Genomic DNA, 22,055 nt, shown 5'->3' with positions numbered 1-22,055 from the left:
TCATTGCTGAAATATTAGTGGATCTCCAAGTTACCTCTCTCATATGATCTGACCTCGTGGGAAAATTGATCTTTGTAAACAAGCCAGCACGAGTCTACCATTTGACTAAAATTTTTATTTCGTGCTCGGTTCATTGTCTGAGATCCGAGCAGAGTTGGTTAAGGAGGGATTCGCAAACAAAGGTAAGGCAAAAAAAACAATCTATTTTGCGTTCCACAGATGAACCGTTCGTAATTAACCAGAGAAGAAACGCTTGACGGTCTGATCTTTGTTAGAGAATCAGTAGTCGGCGTTGTTTAGCTTTAGATTACATAATTCGTTAGGAATAGCATTCGATTCCATGACGTCGATCCCTTTAAATTTCAAAACAATGGATTCGGTTGTTGTGATTATTTTAAATGGCACAAGCTTCGTCCGTGACCCTTGCGGACGACAAAATATAAAACGAGCAGCAAAAGAACCTTATACACATTAAAAAACTGGTAATTTTGAAGACGTGATTAGTTTAGCTTAGTTTAGACCCCGTAAATACAATCGACATCATTGTTGCTGACACGAAACCAAAGGTTATCATGTTGTGGGTTATCGAGCAGTTCTTTTTTAGCAAGTTTGCTGAGGGTTGCTCACCATTTTTTGGAATAAACTGATTGTGATGGTAAGGGTTTTTCTTAAAACATATCAGACTTTGTGTTTAATTTTTGGACAATGACACACCGTTTATGGGCATTTTTTATTGTTTGCAGCTTGAAAGGCGCTATTGTTTCTAGAACAAAGAACCGACTCTCAGCCAATTTCCGAGCGCGAGATTCAAAATCTTCGCTGACGACCAGATGCTGACAATATCACCCTTCTCGTGGTGGGGTAGGGGAAATGTCGCTCAGTACAGCGACATTTTTCCGGGGTACGGAAGGGAAAATTTGTTACATGAAGCGCGGGCTGTAGAAGTTATTTCTTTCTTGTTGCAAACCGGCGAACGCCAACGTTCGGAAACGCACGCTTAAATTGCCAGGGTGTGTATTTTAAAATACAAATGAAAAAGCGAAAAATAAACTGCAAGTAAAACCCAGTCATCGGCAAAGAAAAGTGAAGCGAAGAAATAAGCCTTTTTTTCTGGTCTGTTTAATGCTCTGCAATAGGCCAGCCGCTAGTAAGCCAAACACGCTGCGTGGAAAGTAGCCTACTTGCAGCGACGAACTGCCGTCGTTTCCGCCACTATCAATTATGTTCGAAATATCAGTAAACTCTTGGGAGGGTTAAATTGTCATGATAAAATTATTGAATGTCTTTAAGTATAAGAAAACAAAAGCGCCTTTCGTGTTATTTAAAAACACAATTGCGCTATTAGTGCTGTTACTCCCCCAATTCAAACTAATCGATTTTTACTCTTTCCAAACATATTAAAGTTTATAATTAGTCAATCTAAGAAATGGTGACAGGATTCTTGGGGAATTTAGTTACCAAACACTTTCATTGCATTAGTTCCACTAAAGTATTCATAACTTGAACGCTTTCGTGGCTAGTTGTGTATTGTTTTATCGTCTTTGTCTCTTAATCGTCAACAAACCATTAATTGACAAAAACTTTACTTTCCATGTAGAAGCGCGTGCCGCTAACCATTGTCAGGTCTTGTGCACAACATGAATAAAGTTCTAATGAAGACCTCTATTCAGCTTGTTCTCCGAATTGGTTATTTAAAAAAGTTACCGGCGTATAACATGTTTTGAGTGCAGCTGAGCGTCTTTGAAATTCGCGCTTAGTTGACACCATTGTTTTCTTGTTGTCATGAATGGTCATTGAGTTCTAGTTATTCTAATGAATGGTTTGTCTTTGTTTTCCCAAGTAGGTTACCCTTAGGGAAAATATGTCATCAGTGACAATTTGCCGACTAAATCCGATATGACCCGAGTATAATTTCGTGAAACCGGACGAAAAATCCCTAAGGAACAGACAACAAAAGGCTCATTGTCTTAAAAAAATTAAACATAAACAATAGGCAAAGCTTGATACGATTAGCAAAACAACCGAACGAGAAGGCACTCCGTTTCGCTTTGATGAGAGACTGGAAACTGGGAAATTTATTCAATGGTGCGAAAATTTTCCGCTGTTCCGTTCAAAACGTAAAAAGAGGAGTACCTCTGGCAGCTGGCAACCGACAATCTTCGAAGAGATCTTCACGAAATTTCTTTTTAATTTAACTTTCAACAGAGATTTCAGGGTTTTTTATTTTTTGGCTAAATGGTAAGCACCCGACACGCTTATTAGGGGAAGATTCTCGACTTCATATTTACATCTTAAAGCTTTCCCTGAACACAAAAATAAACGACGAAGTAGAATTGTTTTTAACGAAGTTCGTGTAATTAACCTAGTCGTAACCATTGAACTTAATTAAGAGGGAATACTTTAGGAAAAAGGCCAATATAGGGGATTAACTCTCTTAGCTTCGTGTTTAAGAGCACTTTTCTCACAAGCCTCTGAAAATAAAAACATCCCCACTTGCGTGACACTTTCAAACAGTAAGCTGTTGTTTTCTACAGTGAAAGTACAAAGATTTCTGGCCCTGACATTCCACCGAAAAAGATTTGATATCTTTCACGTGAAAAGATATTGACGGAGTCACGCCGGCGAGTTATCAGTAGTTGCTTTAAGATGTTGAGTAAGCATATATTCCGTTATCACCGGATAGAAATACCTGACCAGGAGCTGGATTTGCTCATTTCGACGGCAAGATGTGGGAGAAAGAAAAAGAAAATCACTCGTTACGGACGTTACGCGGAGAACGAAAAGCTGTTTTTTGTTCGCCGTGTTTACATTCAAGATCGAGATATTAATAGTTTTGAAATTCGAACAATATCAGGAGACGAAGCAGAATGGACTGTTTTTTGAGCTTAAATCCGCACCACCATTCCTGAGATTTAGATCTTAAAATAGTCGGGTATATAAAGTTATCGGGACTTTCGAGAAAGAGGCCCCAGGTGTGATTGGGATAAACATTTTGAGTGTGGCGGGATGGCGGGACCGAGCCAAAAATGGTGGCGGGATGCGGGATTGAAAAAGTCTCTGTCGGAATATTGAGTTGAACCCAGTAAGGGTTTATACCGTGTCAGAATATTCAACCTACAATCTGGGACAAAATAAATGGAACATCTTGACCACCCCTCCCCCCATTTCAATGATGCCAAAATGGCGCGTTTTTGCTCCTTCGCGCCTTCATCATTGCCTTGGGGGGGAGGGGGGGGTTAATTGTTGCATTTTATTGTGTCCAAGATTGTAGTCCCCAGTAGACGAAGTTAACGCCGAGTAACACGAGTAACAATGAAGAATCCTAGCTCAGAGTGGATTCTTCGGTTCCTTTGACGCACCATGATCGAAGTGGTCTTGGATTAATCTCCTTAGTCAAGGACGAAAATCTGTTTTTGGTTTTAAGAATCCAATCTTGGATTTTCACAAAGAAACGCACCCTTCGTCATGACTCAAGAAATTTTAAACCCAAACTTACTTAAATTGTCCTTACCTTTCCTTCCTTTCACTTCACTTGGATTTTCTCAAAGAAACGCATCCTAAAATTAATTATTGAAGCTTGAAGGATTAAGTGTGTATCTGTACGAAAACTAAATTGGGTTTTAAATGCCTTATCCTGCAGGAGAGAAAACTATAAAGGATCTCTCCAACACATCAATACCATACACTTAATGGCCTATCATCTGTGCATAGAAGCTTCATCTGTGAGCACTCCACTGGCTGACGATAGCGAAACCCACATCTTGCATGTGGAGTTCTATGGCACTGGTCGAGATGACTACCGAGTTAGTTACGAAAAACTGGAACGTACCTTACTAACAGAGTATCTCAAACTACGTGACGGGTCTGATTTTTACCGGAAGCTCGTGAAGTTGACATTCGCTATCTCGCCAACAGACGAAACGAATGTCTTCTGCAGAAACGTTCTGGAGAGAGGAATATTTTGTCGTCAACACGTCTATCGATTCCTTGGTCACTCGGATGAACAACTAAAGAAAAAGTCGTGTTTTATGATGAGTGCTTTACATGAAAAAATTCACGAGCTTTTGGCGCAGTTTGGCGACTTTACAGGAGAGCGAAACATAGGAAAGCGGGCAAGAAAAATTGGCATGCTCTTCTCGAAGCTGAATGAGCGCCTAGACTTGGCTGCAGATGAGTACGAAGTTGAGCCAGAGACGAGACGTGGAGTCTTCAGATCACAGTCTTTGGCCGATGGATGTGGTTTTATGCCCCGGGAATTCTCTTCCGCAGTACAAGAGCTCTTTGAACTCCATCATCAGCCCAGCGCCGTCTATGTCCGCTATCGTGGCATCGAGGGTATGCTGGTACTCAAAGAAGATTTGCCCGAAGTTAAACTGCTGTTCCACAACTCAATGCAGAAATTTGTCACCCCAGATGAGAACATGCCTAAAGATTTCAGCTTCGCTGATGTCGTAGATTATTCCCGCCCTTACGTCAACGGATACCTCGACAATCGAATGGTCATGCTTCTGGCCGAGGCAGGAGTTTCCTTTGTGCATCTCGAAGAATTGCAGGCAGGTTACTACGAATTACTGGAAAACATGATCAGGAATACGGCGGCTGCTGAGTACTTTCTGCGTTTAAGAGGGGAAGTCCAGTTCCTGGAACACATTCATGAGAACGGAGTTGACAGTCGCGTTAAAGACTACTTTAAGTTCTTACTGATACAAGAGTTGGACAAGATTAAGGCAGCCGCTTTCACGCGAATCCTGGTTCCCAAGTCCCGAGTCGTGTTCGTCGTACGTGATCCTTACGGCAAGTTGAAGCAAGACGAGTGCTACTTCAAGCCAACGATACCCGACGACGATAACAGCTTTACCACTGCGGGAAAAATTGTCGTCGTGCACATGCCATGCCATCATCCTGGAGATGTGCAAGTCTTAAAACTCAATCAGGAGATGCCTGGGTACGAAAACCTGAGGGACTGTTTGGTACTGTCCGCAAATGACCCATGCCATGGAATGTTCGAAGGCGTTCAAGCAGATCTGAGAGGGAATCGCTTCTTCGTTAGCTGGGACAAAGATCTCATTCCAAAATCAACAGAAGCACCGTGCGATTACCTACCGACAATTACAGCTAAACTTCGGGAGGCTTCTGCCAGGTCCGTGTCGAATTTATCCGCGAAAATGAAGAAAGGTCAACGAAGTAGTTATTTGAAAGATAGAGAAGAAATGCTCCGGTACTTTGCCGCATTCTCAGATGAGACACCGAAGATTGAAGAAGAATACATGAAATATGCGATTGCCTTGGGTCCATCATCGAAAGAGTGTCGACAACTGAGCAAGTTGCTCTACCAAGCAGCAAGCTTCACCGAAGATCCAGCTACCTTGCAGAAAAAGCTGGAGCAAATCAAACAGTCAAGTTCCACGGTGGACGAAGAACAAGGTGACATGGATGAATATGGGAATCTCCGACGTGCACCGGAAACGACCACCAGCGAGGTGCAGTGTTCGCCCGTTCGCCTTACCATGCGCCGTTCAAGCCGATCCCGCCTCCCTGGCCATGAGATATGGAAGGACATTAACATGAAAGCCGAAGCATTTCTGGACCGAATGCTGCGTGAAATTCACAAATGCGTCGCTTAGGCCTAGGCCCCATGCAGAGGTGGAGGGTGGGATGTGACGTTTTAGTTCTTTTTCTCACTCATTATTCACCCCCGCGGCCAGTTCGCCTCGGGGAAGAATTTGCGCAGGGTTCAAACTTTTAGTCCATGTATTAGTCTCGTTTTGAAGACATTTTTATTGCCAGTAAGATGTATTTTTTTCTTTCCTGGTCCTAGTTAGACTTAATTACAGTTAATGAAATCCGTATGCATAACTAGAACGCACCAGTAAACGAGTTAGATCGAAGTCCTGATCTTCAAGGGTACGTGCTGCCAGCAGCTGTAATTTCAACGCGATGAACGCTACTTGAACGCGATGAGCGCGATTTGACCGCGTTTTGAACGCGTTGAACGCAACATCATTAGAATTCCTATGAACGTGATAAAATGAAATTTTTGTATCAGAGTATAGACCTTAACAACGAGAAGATCGTATAAACTGCATAGCCACGACGCAGAGTTCCATTGTATACCTTATGTAAATATTAAGAGAAAACGTTAGGCAGATGGTATATAGTACATAAGTGATTATGAAATGTGTTTTATCGATTTTATTATCGTTACTGCGATTGAGAAGTTCCACGGGGAGAACAAATTAAGTATGTATGTATATTTAACTCCAGCGTCATGTGATCAACTCAAAAAAAAATCAGCCTTACTTCTAAAATGTTTTATGTCATACTTTGCAAAGGTTATAAGATTTCTGAAATAAGAAAAAAAGGCATAAAGATATATGCACGAGTCTGCTAAAGTGGACAAGGCGAAGGATTCCTTTCCATTTCTACAGAACTTTGCCAAACATTTAGTCTGTGCCAGTAATGATTATTCAATGATAAAAATTTATGGGGTCCACTAAATTCGTTTGCATGTTATACGCTCGGTGTTTTCCACAGGACCAACTGTTGATATAGTTATCAGTCATGCCTTCGTATTATTGACTGACGTAATGGACAGATTTAATAAATATGTCCAGTTTCATTAGAATTCGTTGCAAACTCTTAAAGAGATGGGCCCCCGAACGGCCCATTTTCACAAAGAAACGTAAGCCAGGGAGCAACGCTTGCTCCCTGGCGTACATTTCTTTGTAAGGTTGGGGTCCCACATTGTTATGAATTTGCAATGGATTCTTCTGAGACTTCATAGATTTACTAACTTCGGCATAATAAACTGAACTATGGAGGTGGTTTTTGTTTATTTGAAAATTACGAAAAATCGTTGATATTGCGTGACATCGGTAAACAGGTCCATTGAGAATCAAACCACGCGCAGGATGCATGACAGAAGGCTGATTCACACAACACAACATTATTTGGCACGACTCCGACATAAAAGGTACGCGTATCGAAAAAACAGGTTTAGCAAGGATAAATTTTGTTGTGTAAACGTCTTTTCCCCATCCGTGCCGAGCAAAATTTCACCCGAGCTCGGACCCTCTGAATAGGTCGTCCGAGCGCGGGTGAAAGTTTGGCTCGGCACGTCGTTCACGTACACGCTCCATTTTTTATCCGAACCTTGCCAGAATTTTTTTGGCAATGAGCTTTGAACGTCACGCAAGAGATCGTCACAACTCTGACATCATAACTGACATTTTTAGATTTTCGCAGATCTCACGCGAAGGTCATTCATCTCTCTTTAAAAGAAAAAATGACTTAATGAAAACGAAAAGTTTCTGGATCAGTTTTATTTGTCATTTTCGAAAACAAAACATGCATGGAAAGAATTAGTTTTCGCAATTCAAACCCCGTCCATACTACGGCGGAGGAATTTGAAAACGCAGCTTTATTTCTACGGTTAGGCCTACCGTCCACACTAATCCGTCACGAAAACGGAGCTTTTGGAAAACTCTTTTCTAACGGAGGAATTTGAAAACGCCGGCTTTGAGTTTTAGTTTGGACGGAAACATTTGAATACGGAGCTTTTCGAAAATGATGACGTCACCGGTAATTGCTGCGTTTTCAAATTCCTCCGGCGGAGTGTGGACGGAAAACATTTGATGCGTTTTCAGAGTGAAAACTCTTTTTACAAATTTCTCTGGTGTAGTGTGAACGGGGCCTCAGGTATCAGTAAAGATCACAATTTTCTCATTCATTCTTGACTTTATCGTGCTAGCGACCCTCTGAACATGAAACAACCGAGACGGTCTCGGGACTCTTCGAGATCTCCCCGGGACCAAGTTTTCTCATTCTCGTCCCCAGAGTCTCCGTTTCTTTTAACAACTTTTCAAAACGAGTAGCACTGGGGACGAGAATGCTGAGTTCTTAGAAATCGGCCGGAAGTTACACAAAGCTCTGGAGAATCGACGAGAAGACATTCATCAGTAGCTTGACGAGCTTGGCAATTTTATTGTCCAAGAGCTATATAGGAACTGAACAGTCTTCCCCGTTACAGAGGTAGGTAAAAGACAATTATAAAGTAAAGGTACTTGTCAGAGTTAAAATCCAAACTCAATATGATTTTGGGAAGTAGGTAATTTTAAAATCAACTAGATATAAGTTTAATTAAAAGTTGAATCAGGAACTTGAAGTGAACTTCCGGTAAGGAGTTTGAGCGTTTTTGTGTAGTTTTTGCCCAAATCCTTAACCTGTTTAATCCAATACGGAAGTTAATGCAGTTTGTTGTTATGAGACTAGAGTGAGAGTTTGGACAATGCGTAACCTTGACAGAACATGTCCATTTTAAATCGATCGACTTTCGTTTGGAAGTTTCAACTACTGTTTTGAGAGTTTCTTGCTTCAAATAATTCCTTCATTATAGCCGAGTGTCCATACTCTTTCGAGTTGGCTTTGGGACCTCAATCCAGGTGAATGTTTAGTTAACAGCCAGGGATGGAGACAATCACTGACAAGAAAAATATAGCTGACTATTAGCATGAATAACGATAACGCGTTGCCGAAGGCGAATACTTTAATTAGTCAATTAACATGAATGAATAAGTACTTTCGAGCTTAATAGTTCGGTACGAAATGTCCCATTTTATAAATCAGTCGTGCAAAAATTCACATACCGTATCCCTGCATTAACTTGCAGTGGAAATCTAAAACCACAATCGATCAGGAAGTTATCTTTACGTCTGTCCATTGTCGAATGTTCGCGAGTTACGTGTAACTGCAAATAGCCGGGAATTTCCCTTTTATGACCTGCTCATTAAAGTTAGTTGGGCGTCAAAACAAAGTCGCATTCAGCTGCCCTTGTTTACGACACTTGTATCTTCCTTCTTTCAAGTCCTCATCTGTGTTGTGAAGTTGGGTGCAAAGAAGAAAGAATTGTTCGCTTCATTAAGTCCGAAGGTAAGGTAAATAGACCGTTTGCCATTCGAGAGTGAAACGGGCGGGCTCTTGATCGAATGATTGTTCATTGGGTATATTCAAGACTCCCACAACACTTAATTCCTTCAGTACATTGGCTAGTCGCTCTTCACGTCTGTTAGAATTCGTATTGCTAAATTGCCCAAGTATAGCTAAGGAAGTCAAGGAAGTGAAGTTACTTCTCGTAAAGATTTTAAACTGAATTGGAGACAATGCTACTTACCATGCTACTCGCTATAGTCAAGAAGCGTTAAACGCAATTTTGATGCATTGATAATGTATTCGGAAGAGCAAATCGAAAGTGATGATGTTGCGATTTTTCGTACGACAGAATTAATTCTTTAGAACCGTATCCGAGATTCTCGCTCCTTGGTGATGTCAGTGTTTGTACTTCAGAACGTTTTCCCTTTACATTTGTGTTGATCAAAATACAAAATCGATTCAAGCCAGTTCAGGAACAGATAAATTTAATGCGTCAATTAAATTTACACCAGATTCTTCTAGTTCGTAGGGAAATAGGCTAGTCTCTCATCACGTCTGCTAAAGTTCGAGTTGTTCAATTATCCAAGTGTAGCTAAGGGAGTCAAGATCCTTCTCGTGAAGAAATTGATTTCTCTAGTTCAAGCAGAATTGGAGCAAATACAACTAGTCAAGAAACGCGGGTAATAACATGTTTGATAGTTTGATAATGGTTTTGGTGGCGGAGCAAATCGAAAGTGATGACGTTGCGAAATAAATTCAATGCGTCTATTTATTACACTACACTAGATTCTTCTAGTTCATGGGGACATAGGCTAATCTCTGCTAAACTTCGGGTTGTTCAATTGTCCACTAGACCCTACTTCAAGTTGAATTGGAGCAAATCAGACTAGTCATTGTCAAGAAACGATTATGACATATTTGATGCGTTTGATCATGGATTTGATAGAAATCGAAAGTGATGACGTTGCGAAATTTCGTACAACTGAATTATTGGAGATTCACTTGAACTTCACAAAGTTTTCCTTTCGATATGTCGATCAGAACACAAAGTTGAAGCGGGCCAGTGAGTTTAGTTACTTCCGTTGAATATTAGGAATAAATAATTCGATTAATTACTTCCTAGCTGTAAATTTTGCAGCGAGGAATCTTTACAGCACTAGTCCTGGTTAGCAGAAGCAGAAATTATTTCTGACCGAACCTTACCTCTCTCTTTTATGATCGAACGGATTGACTTAATGGTCCTTAATTACTGCCAATTGAGATCCTTCAATCTAGTCCCTGTTTTCCTGGTTTAAGTGCTTACGAGAACTTTCCATATCCTCGGGGCTTTTCCCTCTTTGTGTCAGCTGTGAAGTTCCGCTCTGAATCTGTTTTAAAATCAATTCATGGCACATATTTATTTCCTTGATGAGAAAAAAGCCAAAAATGATTCATTGTAAGGCAAACTTGGGGCCCAGCAAAATAGGATGGTTTTATCCATCAGTCGTTTATGACCTTTTATAATATAAACACGAGTGTTTCACTGGAAATACACCACTCGTAAAGTTCATACGAAACCATGTGGGTGGCGTATTTCCTCACTAGTGAAGATATTGATGACTTCACTGATATCTGATATCATCCTTAAACTGTACTTAAATTTTTTGGTGTATGATCCAAACATCTTCGGATCTTCCTTGAAAGTCTTCGGTTATCTCCGGAAATCTTCGGAAATGTACGGAACTATTCGTGTGGCTTTCGAACAATTTTTGCTTCGGAAATCTTCGGAAAGTGGTCGGAAATCTTCGGAGAATCGTCAAAAACGTCGTTATCAGTATGTTAAATAAACCAGTTTGTTACTGTTACCGACGATCAGTAGTTCTGTATGGGAACAACCCCTCTCTTGATACTCTTTACATCCTCCTTCCCTTCGGCAGCATTTTGTACCATTTAGGTAAACTAGTCAGTATGTTTACATAAAAAAACACAAAATAATACATGGTTGCTTGTAGGTACGGAATTTCTCTTCTCGTGTTCAACTTTATATCTCACTCGTTGAACACTTCCATATCTACGCGCGCCCATGTATTATCGTCTACTTTTCACTTGTGAGATCATTCAGATCTAAACACTCGATATATTTCCCAGCATGTAACTGTATGTATGAGGTCGATAAAGCCATGGCAACAGCCCAACATTACTGGTCCCAGACCTTTCAGCCTTTCAGTCCTGACCGAGTTCAAACCACGTCTAAATTCACGTGAGTGATCTTAAGTCTCTACCACATGGTCGGTTGAAACAAATCAGTTATTAGAATTAAAAGTAGGTGAGATTCTGTGCAAAAACTAAATGCCGTACTCTATCTGTTATCTTGCAGAAGATTAAATCTCGATGGCCTACCATTTTTGCGTGGACTTATCAACCGTCGAGGATCGATCTTCGGTCGCCGAGGGTGAAACCTGTATAATACATGTACAATTTCATGGCACTGGTCGAAATGACTACAAAGTTTATCGAGAAAAGCTAGAAAACACTTTACTGACAGAGTACCTGAGACAAATCGAGGGGCCAGACTTCAACCAGAAGCTAATGAAGTTAACATTTGATATCACGCCAGCCGACAAAGCGAACAGCTTCTGCAAAAGCGTTCTTGAAAGAGGGATATTCTGTCGTCAATGTTCGTATTTCTTCCTTGGCCACTCGGATGAACAACTGAAGACAAAATCCTGTTACTTGATGAGAGCCACACAGGAAGAAATTCTCAAGCTTTTGGCGAAGTTTGGTGACTTTCGTGAAGAGAAGGAAGTAGACAAGCGGGCAAGAAATATCGGAATGCTTTTCTCGACATTAAACAAATTCGTGCCATTAGATACGCTCAAATACAAAGTCCAGCCAGACATTACAGGCGGTATTACCGGATCATACACTTTCACTGATGGATGTGGATTTATGTCTCCGGAATTCTCTTCCAAAGTACAGCTGACCCTCGAGCTTGATTATCAGCCCAGCGCCGTCCAAGTCCGCTATCGAGGCATCGAGGGCATGCTGGTACTCAAAGAAGATTTGGGCTATTTTGAAGTGCTGTTCCACGACTCAATGCAGAAATTTGTCACCCCAATTGAGAACATGCCTGAACGGTTCAGCTTTGCTGATGTTGTGGATTATTCTCGCCCTTACGTCAACGGATACCTCGACACTCGAATGGTCATGCTTCTGGCTGACAGAGGAGTGTCCGCTCAAACCCTCAAAAACTTGCAGGCAGGCTACCATGAATTGTTAGAAGGCATGGGCAAAGAGACTGCCGAGTATTTCCTGCGCTTCAAAGGGGAATTCCGTCTTCTGCAGGACATTCAAGACAAAGGCATTGACGGCACCATAAAGAAGCGCTTGAAATGTCTGAGAAAACAAGAACTCGATGACATGGAAAAAGCTGCCTACACGAGGATTTTGGTTCCCGAGTCCCGCGTGGTGTTTGCTGTTTGCGATCCTTACAACAAGCTGAAGTACGGAGAGTGCTACTTCAATCCCACAATGCCAAAGGATGAAGCAAAGGTTTTTCCTGCAGGCCAGGAGTTTGTGGTGACACGAAACCCATGTTACCACCCTGGGGACGTTCGTGTGTTGAAAATGACGAAGGAAAAGCAAGGCTACGAGAAGCTCAGGGACTGTCTGGTGCTACCTGTCGAAGGCCCACGCCCTCACGCGTTTGAATGTTTCGGTGGGAACTTGGCTGGAAACAAGTTCTTTGTCAGCTGGGATAAAAATCTCATTCCAAGTGAAAAAAAGAACCCCTGCGATTATTCGCCGACAGTGGCGGCTCAATTACGCCAGGCGTCAGCCAAATCAGTGTCAAAGGCATTGGAAAAGTTCAGAAAGGGCCACAACAACAAGGAATTGAAATCACGAGAGGAAATGCTGGAGTACTTCGCCACATTCTCAGATGAAATTCCAAGGATGATTGAAGGAGAATACATGAAATGTGCCACTGCCTTGGGCCCATCATCAAAGCAATGCCGACAACTAAGCAAGTTGTTTTACCAAGCAGCAAGCTTGTGTGTGGATAGTGGTAAGTTGCGAAAAGAGCTCGAGAAAATGAAGCCGTCGATAGAATCAGCGTTGTTCTCGGGTTCACCAAATGGCCAAGACGTAGACGACGCAAATGAGTACTCAGACGTGGAAAGCCCAACCAGGCACGACCAGGAAAGTTCAAGAAGATCGTCAACACGTTCAGCAAGATCGGCAGAACAGCGTCGCGCTAGAAATGAGATCTGGAAGGAAATCGATAAGATAGCTAAAGACTTTGTTGAGGGAATGCAACGTGAAAATCAAATGCGCGTCGTTTAGTCTTCCAATCAGGAAGGGTTGCCTTTCTTCTCAGGGTGTGGTTTTACAGTTGCTTAGTTGCTATGTCTCATTGTTTAGCTGCGCCTTTAATACATCCCAGTCACGTCACCGAGACCAACAAGCTCATAAGTTGTAGAGTTTGAGGTACTTTATTCAACACTAGTTCTTTTCTTTTTTGGTTCTCGTGCGGTTCTATTAAAGGTCGGCAAAGAAGCAGACATAACTGAGGAAAACTGGAAACTTTTAAGATCGAAAATTAGCTCAGAAAATAGCGTAGCCAGACAACAAGAGAATCGAGAATTTTTTATTATATTCATAGCTTAAGCATTCATGATTTGAGATCCTTAGCCAGAAAAAGCCGTCAAGCCCACTCTTCTCCGGAAAACTATTAAGGAGTCGCTTGGCTTTCTTAAAATAATTGTGTAACATTCAAATTCATATGCAAGCAGGAATGGGTGTGTTACTGATCGTGCCAGTGATTTTTCGTAGACGATTCAACACACTTAGGGAACGTCGACATAATCAAAAGTGAAAAGTCAGTAGATATTAGCTGAAGAGGCCGGAGCTTAACTCTGGTTTCAGTAGTTTTGGGAGATCTTTTTTTACCTACATGGGATGTTAGGCTGGAAAAACTCTTCCAACAAACACATTCCGCTTTTATATGTTATACTTGGCTTATGTATATCGATAATTTATTAGCGGCTGTCTGAACTCAGGTATTATTAACACAACGTTGCCTGTGTTATCTTTGTAATATGAACGAGGATTTGCTGTTGACATTTGATCATTGCCCAAATTTGTGGGCGTTGCCTTTATACGTGTAACGTTAGATTCAGTCAAATGAAAAATAGATATCAGAGAAACGGAAAATTAGCTTTATAATTTTATCATATCGTCAGCCCTTTTTGTTTTTCTTTGCAAAGATTATAATATTGCAGACTTACGAAATATAGACATATGATGTAAACCATTTAAATGCCTCTTAATAGCTATAGGCCATGTGGCTCTATCTATGGTTTTAGGGGTAGACCATTTGACCTTTCAAGGGGCGTAGGCGATACTTAAAAAAAATTATCCTGCAAGCTCACTTGTACCAAAAAAATTCAAGTTCAAGGATGCTTTTAGCAGGTTGTACTGTTTCTGTAGTAAACACTTGAATATGTCGCGATGACAAGGTATTCTTATCAGTGATGTGTTTGTTATTTAGCTTTCGTAGCACGAGTTTGCGCTCAATGTCACGCACCAGGGTCACGCTAGGCTGTGATCGTCACACCACATGACCCTGGTGTCAATAGGAGTCGAGCAGGGAGCCCGGAAAACGGCTCATATTCATTTCGTCTTCCCCCTTCCGCCCCTCTTGAAACAAAGCTACAAAGATCACTGAATAGTACGTAAATCTTACAAGTCGACTATGAACAAGAAACATTTTCAGAATCGCTGGATCATTTCTGGAAAAATCGGAAATTTAAAAAAAGAAATTAAAGTTTTATTTTAATTGTTATCATAAAAATTGACACGAATTTCTCAAACTGGCCTTTAATCATACTTTAAAAACGAAAAAGATAGATATTAAAGGTATTACTCAGCTTTATGTAACTCTTGAAAGAATTTTGGGTACGTTTCCTGTGAAGCTCAAGCCATTCCTGCTTGTTTTGGTTTCATCATCCACCTTGTCTTCGCAACTTTGTTTTTCTTTTCATTTTCAGTACCTCGCGTGATCAATTATTGTGATGAATAGTTTATTTTGAATGCAATTTTGTGCATCATAGAAAACGACTTGATGTATTGAGCTAACTCTATAACCATCCAGTTGTATGTTTTCAACCATCTCGCTTTAACGACCATCACAAATGACCGCGTACCGGAAGAGCCTTGGGACCAAACTGGAGTTCTCAGAAAATGACCGGAAGTCACGAAAAACTTCTGAGAAGGTGACGTGAAACACGAGTCTTTTGTTTTGACAATTATTTCATAGGGAATTTGCCTGAAAGCTAATTCAAAGAAGAACTATTCATCGAAGATTTAAGGTAGGTAAAAATAATTAATGTTACATTTTGTGTCGGGATTTGTCAAGGGTACGCGTGACTCGTATTTTCTTAGAATTTCGCCCGAAGTCAGGAAATTTATAGCGCTGGTTGGTCCGTTCATTGTTATAGTTTTACTTTCTCTCGGTTGGTATAGCAGAAGCAAAACCTGGCAACAAAGTAAGAAAATTCCAGTTCGAGAAATAATGAACTCTCTGACCTTTGAAAGCAAAGCATCAAAGTTTAGAAAACCTACGCAAGTCCCTCGAATCATCATCGTAATCACAAGATCCCTCACAAGACAAAAGAATAATCCGAAGCAGCAAAATCAATTCCATTGTCAGGGGAAGACGGGTACAAATAAGCTTACAAGTTAAATAATTAACCTCACAGAACGGCAAAATTATTTGCATTAACTGAAAATCATTTGCCGCAAAACACTGCTAAGGTAGGAAACGGAGCGGACGAAGAATAGCGGATGGTGGATGATTTTTATTACATTTAATGCCTACTATTTTAACGATCAAATTGGAATTTCCGCAGGCGGAATAATAAGTGTTCGTCAGTGACATTGGCGTTATACAGAACAGTTGGAATTATTAACAAACTAATCACAATTTTGACTGTTGACGCCAAATTAAAGGAATTTACCCGAAACCTCTTCTTTCCGAGCGAACGAGCTTCATCGTACAGCCGACTACAAACAGTCTGTGCCTAGATATATCTAGATTTAGCGATAGCCGTTTGCCAGCTAATGGTGACCTAATGGTTAGCGTGCTGCATGGGATTCCGGATCGAGCAGTCCGGGTTCGAGCCCTGGCCGGGATCTTTGTGCTGTGTTCTTGAGCAAGACACTTTACTCTCACACTGCCTCTTTCCACCCGGTGCATAAATGGGCACTAACTGGGGGGTACCCCTGCGATAGACTAGCATCCCATTGAGGGGAAGTAGAACTACTCCTGGTCACTTCATGCTACAGAAACTGGGATAAACTCAAGCTGTATAGACCACCGGCCTGACGCAGGCTTTACCTTTACCTTCCCTCTTAAATTGAAATTCTGTTCAAAAGTATATACATTGTGAACCATTTGTTTCCACCAATTCAGATCATATGATACATTTGGGAGGTTACAACTGGTCTGTTTGAACATACTCCATGAAATCAGTTGTGTAGCAATTTGCACAGTTGTAACCTCCCAAATGAATCCTTGCGTGGTCTGAATTGGGTGGCAACAAGGAAGCAAGCACGTTAGCCGAATCCGTCTATACTTTGTCTTTCGCCGAGGAAGCCACGGTTGTCTGGAAAGGTTATTGTATTGGACTCTGGATCGACCGGCCGGATCCCATGATCCCCAGGCGGGGTAACTATGTTCAGTTCTTGAGCAATCAGTCACGGTAGTTGGGTTATTTTGGCCACGTACAAAATTAACTTAAGCTGAAAATGATAGTTTAGTAAGATAGAAAAACAACAAAGAGATAAACATAAACCGTAAAGGAACAAGGATGGTTAAGGATGGCGAAGATTGACACGGATTTGAAAAATTTAGGCCATTAAACTTTTTAAGATGCGCAAACCGTGCCGCGGCTCCTTTAAGGCTCACAATCCCTAGCCTGATAAGGGGCGAATAATTTATGAAAAAGAAATGCTCGGGCAACCCAGCGTTGAAGTGGTATCCCACTGGCAAAGGAAGTGGCAGGGGAAAGTAGACTTGTTCCTACATGATTCGCGCCTAGGGATCTGTCTGGTCCAATTTGGCCCGAGTGCCTCTTAACGGCTTTATATTGTTCCCTCGCCAGAAAATGAACACGACGAATCCTTACGAAATACCAGACGAGTTCATAAGACCTCCTCCAGCTGGTCACCTGGAACGAGCCCTGTACGTGAAGCACGTGGACATTCACGGAAGGCTGGTGCGACCGCCAATGAAATACAACAAAGTGGAGGGTGGAAACCTGTTCCTGGAATACGTCATGTCTGCGCATGGTCAACAGCAAATCGACAGGATCATGACAGTGGCCTTTCGCCCTGAAAGAGGCGCTGACACCGACTGTTCGCAAGAGATCTTGAAGCGTGGAATCGCTTTCAGTGGCGCGATATACCGCTTCCTGGGCCATTCCAACTCGCAGCTTAAAGAAAGAACTTGCACTCTAATGAATGCCTCGGACGAAGAAATCTACGAGCTGCTGGCAATGTTCGGAAAGTTTTCTCAAATCAAGACAGCTGCTAAACGCGCTAAAAGGATCGGACTGCTGTTCTCCTCGTTCAGCCAAAGCATTTCCCTGACCGAGGACGACTACACAGTTATCGACGACGTGGAGCGCGGCAATTACATCTTTACAGACGGATGCGGCTTCATGTCAGATTCTTTTGCGCAGGAGATACAGGATGCGGTAGGCAAGCTCGATGGCAAACCTTGTGTGGCGCAAGTCCGGTATCAGGGCTTCAAAGGCGTGCTCATCCTTAATCGACAGTTGAGGGACCGGGTCAAGGTACAATTCCGGAAGTCCATGAAAAAGTTTACCATCCCTGATGAACGAATGCGCCAAACGTGTACCACCTTTGGCGTTGTGAAGTGTTCTCGACCGTACACCATGGGCTACCTTAACAAGCAGATCACCATGCTGCTAGCTGACAGTGGAGTCAAACACAGCTATCTCACAGGTCTACAGAATGATTTTCACTCTACGTTAAGAGAGCTCCGTGGCACTGTACAATCCGCCGAGTACTATCTGCGCATTAAGGGCGAGAGAAAGCTGGTCAATTGGTTGCATGACTATGGCCTGGAAAGCCATCGCCTACAAAAAGAACTCAAAGCTCTTCAAGCCAAGGAGGTTAAAAAGATGCAGAAAGACAACAACACTGTAGATGCAGGCGATGAAGCCAGTCTAACGCAGAACGCAAAATGCAAGCTTCGGGTCCTCGTGCCCAAATCAAGGCTAGTGTTTGGCGCGTGTGATCCATTCAATGAGCTGGAATACGGCCAGTGCGTTTTTCAACCCACTCTTTTTGACGAGGTGCAGTTTGCAGAGTTTCAGGCAGCTCATGAGGTGATGGTCGTTCGCAATCCATGCTACCATCCAGGTGACATCCGTGTTCTGAAACTCGTCAAGAACAAGCCAGAGTACGCGTATCTCAGCGACTGCATCGTGTTCCCGACCAGAGGGAGCCGACCACACGCTGACGAATCCTCGGGGGGCGATCTTGATGGCGACGAGTTCTTCGTCAGTTGGGATCAGGATCTGATACCATCATGGCGAAGCAGCCCTTTTGACTACTCTTCTAATAGTCCGCTTGTTGCGATCCCGAACGCAATAAAAAGCTTTTTGGGAAAGGTAACCAGTTCCCTACATCATCACGTCACTGGCTGGTGTCACAGGCAGATGCCATCCTTGTTTGGAACGGCGGAGCAAGCTGAGAAGGCCAAGAAGTTAAAGGAGCGGAGGCATATGCTCGAGTACTTCACCACCTATAATAACGATCTGGTGGCACGGGTGGACGGCATATTCATGAAGTACGCTGCACTGTATGGACCGTCTTGTCACGAGTGCGTTTATTTGAACAGGTAAGCCGACTAATCTTGATTTAACATTCACTGTCATTGCATGATCGGGCATTGCTCAATTACACAGGCGCAGAAATTTTGTGAACGTCCGAGAGAATTAAGTGGAAGTTATGGTTACGAGTTTTCAAGACAATTAAGCTTTTTGTTATCCTTCCATGGGAATTTTCTATACGGTATCGCAAAATTACACTTGGATTCAATTGCAAATTGTTTGCAATTAAATTTCTGCACCCAACGGCAGTCTACTTAGGGAAACACCGACAGACCGACAGGTTTGGGTTGGTAATGTCAAGATTGCATCAAAAGCTTTAGTCTAAGACTGTTGCCATATCTCGCGTGGACGAGTAAACATTTCAGCAGATGTAGCAATCTGTGTAGCAATCTGTTAAGTGTGTGTTTGACGTCGCACCTGCTACCCATGTTCTGAAGTATTATCTGTTCATTATTCTCTTTGTGGTTTCCTCAAAAAATCTATGAGATAATCCCAAGGAATGCAAAAAAAAAAAACTCTCTGAACTGCTCTTTTTCATAGTTTTGCAGTGTTAGGTCACATTGATCCAGTAACTTTCACAGTTGACGATATCTAAGAGATGTTTTGGAAGAATTTTTTAGTCGATTTTCGGTGGCGTCTGTCCACCTTGATCAGAGCAGAAGCCAGCGAAAATCTGAGAAGACAAAAATTGATCGGCTGAAAGAAAAGTTCGCAATATCTGGTTGTTTCCCGAGAGGAAGACAGCGTGGAAGGGTTTGTAAAATTCAGGATAACAGAAAACTTCTTTCTCGATCGGCTTTGACAGATTTTTTTCCGACGCCGTTGACATGGTGGCAGAGAAGGAGGATGTACTCGCCAAGCTTCGCGCTTTAGAACGTGATTACAATTACCGATTACAGCATAATCCATCGGCGCCACGTGTAGATCACCGGCATTTCGGTTGGCTCCAGGACTGGATGCAGCAGAAGCCGCCCTTCCATCCAGGAGACGATGTGTGGACGCGGATGGAGGAGAGAACGCGATCATTTGTGGAGGAAATGTCGGGAAGACACTAGTATGCAGTCGCAAGTGTTAAGCTGTAATCATTGAGAATGTTCGAGAATTCTTAGGGACGGACCATTATTTTTGGGGGGGCGGGGTTGGGGGTGGGGGTTGGGCAATTTTCCCCAGAAATTTGATTCGCGCACAGCAAAAACTGCCGAAACAATTCGTACAAGGGGAGCCATATGGAAAATACAAATTGAGCTAGTGCTTTCTATTATTAATCTTGCACAAGCTGTTGCCCACCAAAAAAATCATGCACAACTTAAAGGTGCGAAAAAAAAAATCATGCCCAAACTACCCTCTGCCCCTCAAAAAAATATGATCTGTCCCTTAGTGCCTACTTCAAGTCTTCCAACCATGACCCACGTATGTGACGAATTCACTACATAAGAATACACATCTTGTTACCCTGGCGTATCTAATCGAACAAAATCGAACCCAATCGAACACCAATCGTTCGATTGAAATCGGCAATCGAACATCTATTTTCCTTTGAGTTCGATTATCGAACCAATCAAACAAAATCGAACGCAATCGAACTCAATCCGATTCGATTTTGTTCGGAATCCATTTCTAATGATAAGTAAATCACGCAGGAGTAATCATAATCAACCTTAATTGAATGGGATTAATAGAAAAACGTCCAAGTATCAAACTGAATGTCATTGTTCGGTTATGCATTGTACTTTTTTATCAGTGTTTATATTTAAACATAAAAATCAAACAAACAGGAGTTCGGTAATCCCGCGTTTGACTGAGTACGACTGTCGACCGTTCGGTAATCGAACCTTCGATTTTGTTTGATTGTCGACGTTCGACAATCGAACGTTCGATTTTGTTCGATTGACCAAATTTTAGTGTGAGTTCGATTATGTTCGATCATCGAACGTTCGATTAGATACGCCAGGTGTTACGTACGCGTGGTGTGAGCTCCAAAAGCGAGCCTGGAAGAAGTGTAAGAAAGTGGGATGAGACCGCGAACCGTGTTAGTATCACGCACGAAAATTGGCACTTCTCACCATCCGCTTAGTATCCACTTCCGGCAAAAATTTTCGCGCCACCCGCTTAGCACTCACTTCCCGCCAAACTTTTCGTGCCACCCGCTGAGCACTCCCTCCCGCCAAAATGTTCGCACCATCAGCTTAGCACTCACTTCCTGCCAAACTTTTCGCGCCTTCCGCTCACTTATCCTATTGGCCAGTTCCAGAGAAAAGTGAGGTCGTTTTGCAGTCTAAGTATAGTAACGCACTGAATGCAATTTAATTCAATTTATTCATAAAATCAAATTTTAAATACACAATTAATATAAATCATTTAACTGATGAAAGAGAAAACTGCTTCTCTATGTTTGTTAAAGTAAAATCTTTGTAGCAGTTAAAAGTAGGTGTCTTCACTGGACAATTCTTATACCGTCATGGCAGCGGTTGATTGCCAACATTCCAAAGGTCGTTGAAGTTATTTTGATAAAACTACTCAAAGTCATATTATAATTTTAAAATATTTGCATATTTGGCAATCTTGATCTATGACTTATGCTCCTGGACTTACGTTGTAATTTCCACTTTTTACCATTCATTATCGTTTCCGCTTATACGCTAATTGTCAATTATTTGTCAATTGCTTTTGTCTCAGCTAATGCAAAATAAAATGAAATAAGATTAATGAAAGACATTCAATCGTCGACTAAAGAACCGTAATCAAAGATCCCCGGAGTGGAGATAATAATCCGACGATTTACCGAACATATCCGAACATTTCAAACGGTACAGTCAGATAGCAAAGGTTTCTCAATATTTCGTGGAGCTTCCAAGACATATTCCATAGATACAAACCACTTCAGGTTTTTTGAATTTTTGTTTGATCAATATTATGACAGACCGACAATTATTTCCTCAATACCTTCTTGTGGAGAGCACGTAGCTTTTCGCGTAGCTGTAGCGACCTTTTCAAAGCAAAAGCGACTTTATTTCCATTTTCAAGGGACAACAACAGAACGTCCCAGGTAACATTATAGCGCCGTCATTGCCAAAGTGACAACAAATAAATGAGATTTTTCGGATGCCTGACTCCATGTGTGAAAATTCCTTTATGTCACAATTATAATTGGCCGTTGACCCATGATAACCCAATGCAAACCGTCTAAACAACACCGAGTCAAACAATCATTTGTAAAGTTATCAT

The 22,055-nt window shown here is 41.9% G+C and overlaps 3 protein-coding genes across 6 annotated transcripts; all 3 read left to right on the top strand.

Moving 5' to 3' along the window:
- Positions 1-101: 101 nt before the first annotated feature.
- Positions 102-6,308, top strand: LOC110047672 (uncharacterized). Its single transcript, XM_020753430.2, has 2 exons — positions 102-182; positions 3,641-6,308. Exon 2 carries the CDS (start codon positions 3,690-3,692, stop codon positions 5,622-5,624), a length of 1,935 nt encoding a protein of 644 aa, XP_020609089.2. The 5' UTR covers positions 102-182; positions 3,641-3,689; the 3' UTR covers positions 5,625-6,308.
- Positions 6,309-7,943: 1,635 nt separating this feature from the next.
- Positions 7,944-14,440, top strand: LOC110047587 (uncharacterized). 2 transcript variants are annotated; one of them, XM_089279059.1, is made up of 2 exons: positions 7,944-8,031; positions 11,285-14,440. In XM_089279059.1, exon 2 carries the CDS (start codon positions 11,299-11,301, stop codon positions 13,249-13,251), a length of 1,953 nt encoding a protein of 650 aa, XP_089135185.1. In that variant the 5' UTR covers positions 7,944-8,031; positions 11,285-11,298; the 3' UTR covers positions 13,252-14,440. The 2 variants fall into 2 exon arrangements, with proteins under 2 accessions (XP_089135185.1, XP_020608989.2); XM_020753330.2 differs by lacking the exon at positions 7,944-8,031 and adding an exon at positions 8,802-8,928.
- Positions 7,966-21,933, top strand: LOC110047586 (uncharacterized). Of its 3 annotated transcripts, XM_020753328.2 has the most exons (4): positions 8,866-8,928; positions 15,227-15,278; positions 17,073-18,838; positions 19,636-21,933. In XM_020753328.2, the coding sequence occupies exons 3-4, from the start codon at positions 17,076-17,078 to the stop codon at positions 19,883-19,885; spliced, it is 2,013 nt and encodes a 670-aa protein (XP_020608987.2). In that variant the 5' UTR covers positions 8,866-8,928; positions 15,227-15,278; positions 17,073-17,075; the 3' UTR covers positions 19,886-21,933. The 3 variants fall into 3 exon arrangements, with proteins under 3 accessions (XP_089135184.1, XP_089135183.1, XP_020608987.2); XM_089279058.1 differs by lacking the exons at positions 8,866-8,928; positions 15,227-15,278 and adding an exon at positions 7,966-8,031; XM_089279057.1 differs by lacking the exon at positions 15,227-15,278 and having other exon boundaries at positions 8,850-8,928.
- Positions 21,934-22,055: the final 122 nt, after the last annotated feature.

The sequence above is a fragment of the Orbicella faveolata genome, unplaced genomic scaffold (assembly GCF_042242905.1).
Source record: "Orbicella faveolata isolate gen_17 unplaced genomic scaffold, um_ofav_v1 contig_47, whole genome shotgun sequence".
In the NCBI taxonomy this organism is placed as follows: Eukaryota; Metazoa; Cnidaria; class Anthozoa; order Scleractinia; family Merulinidae; genus Orbicella; species Orbicella faveolata.
The sequence above is the reverse complement of the archived record's forward strand: the minus strand, read 5'-3'. Positions and strand labels throughout refer to the sequence as shown.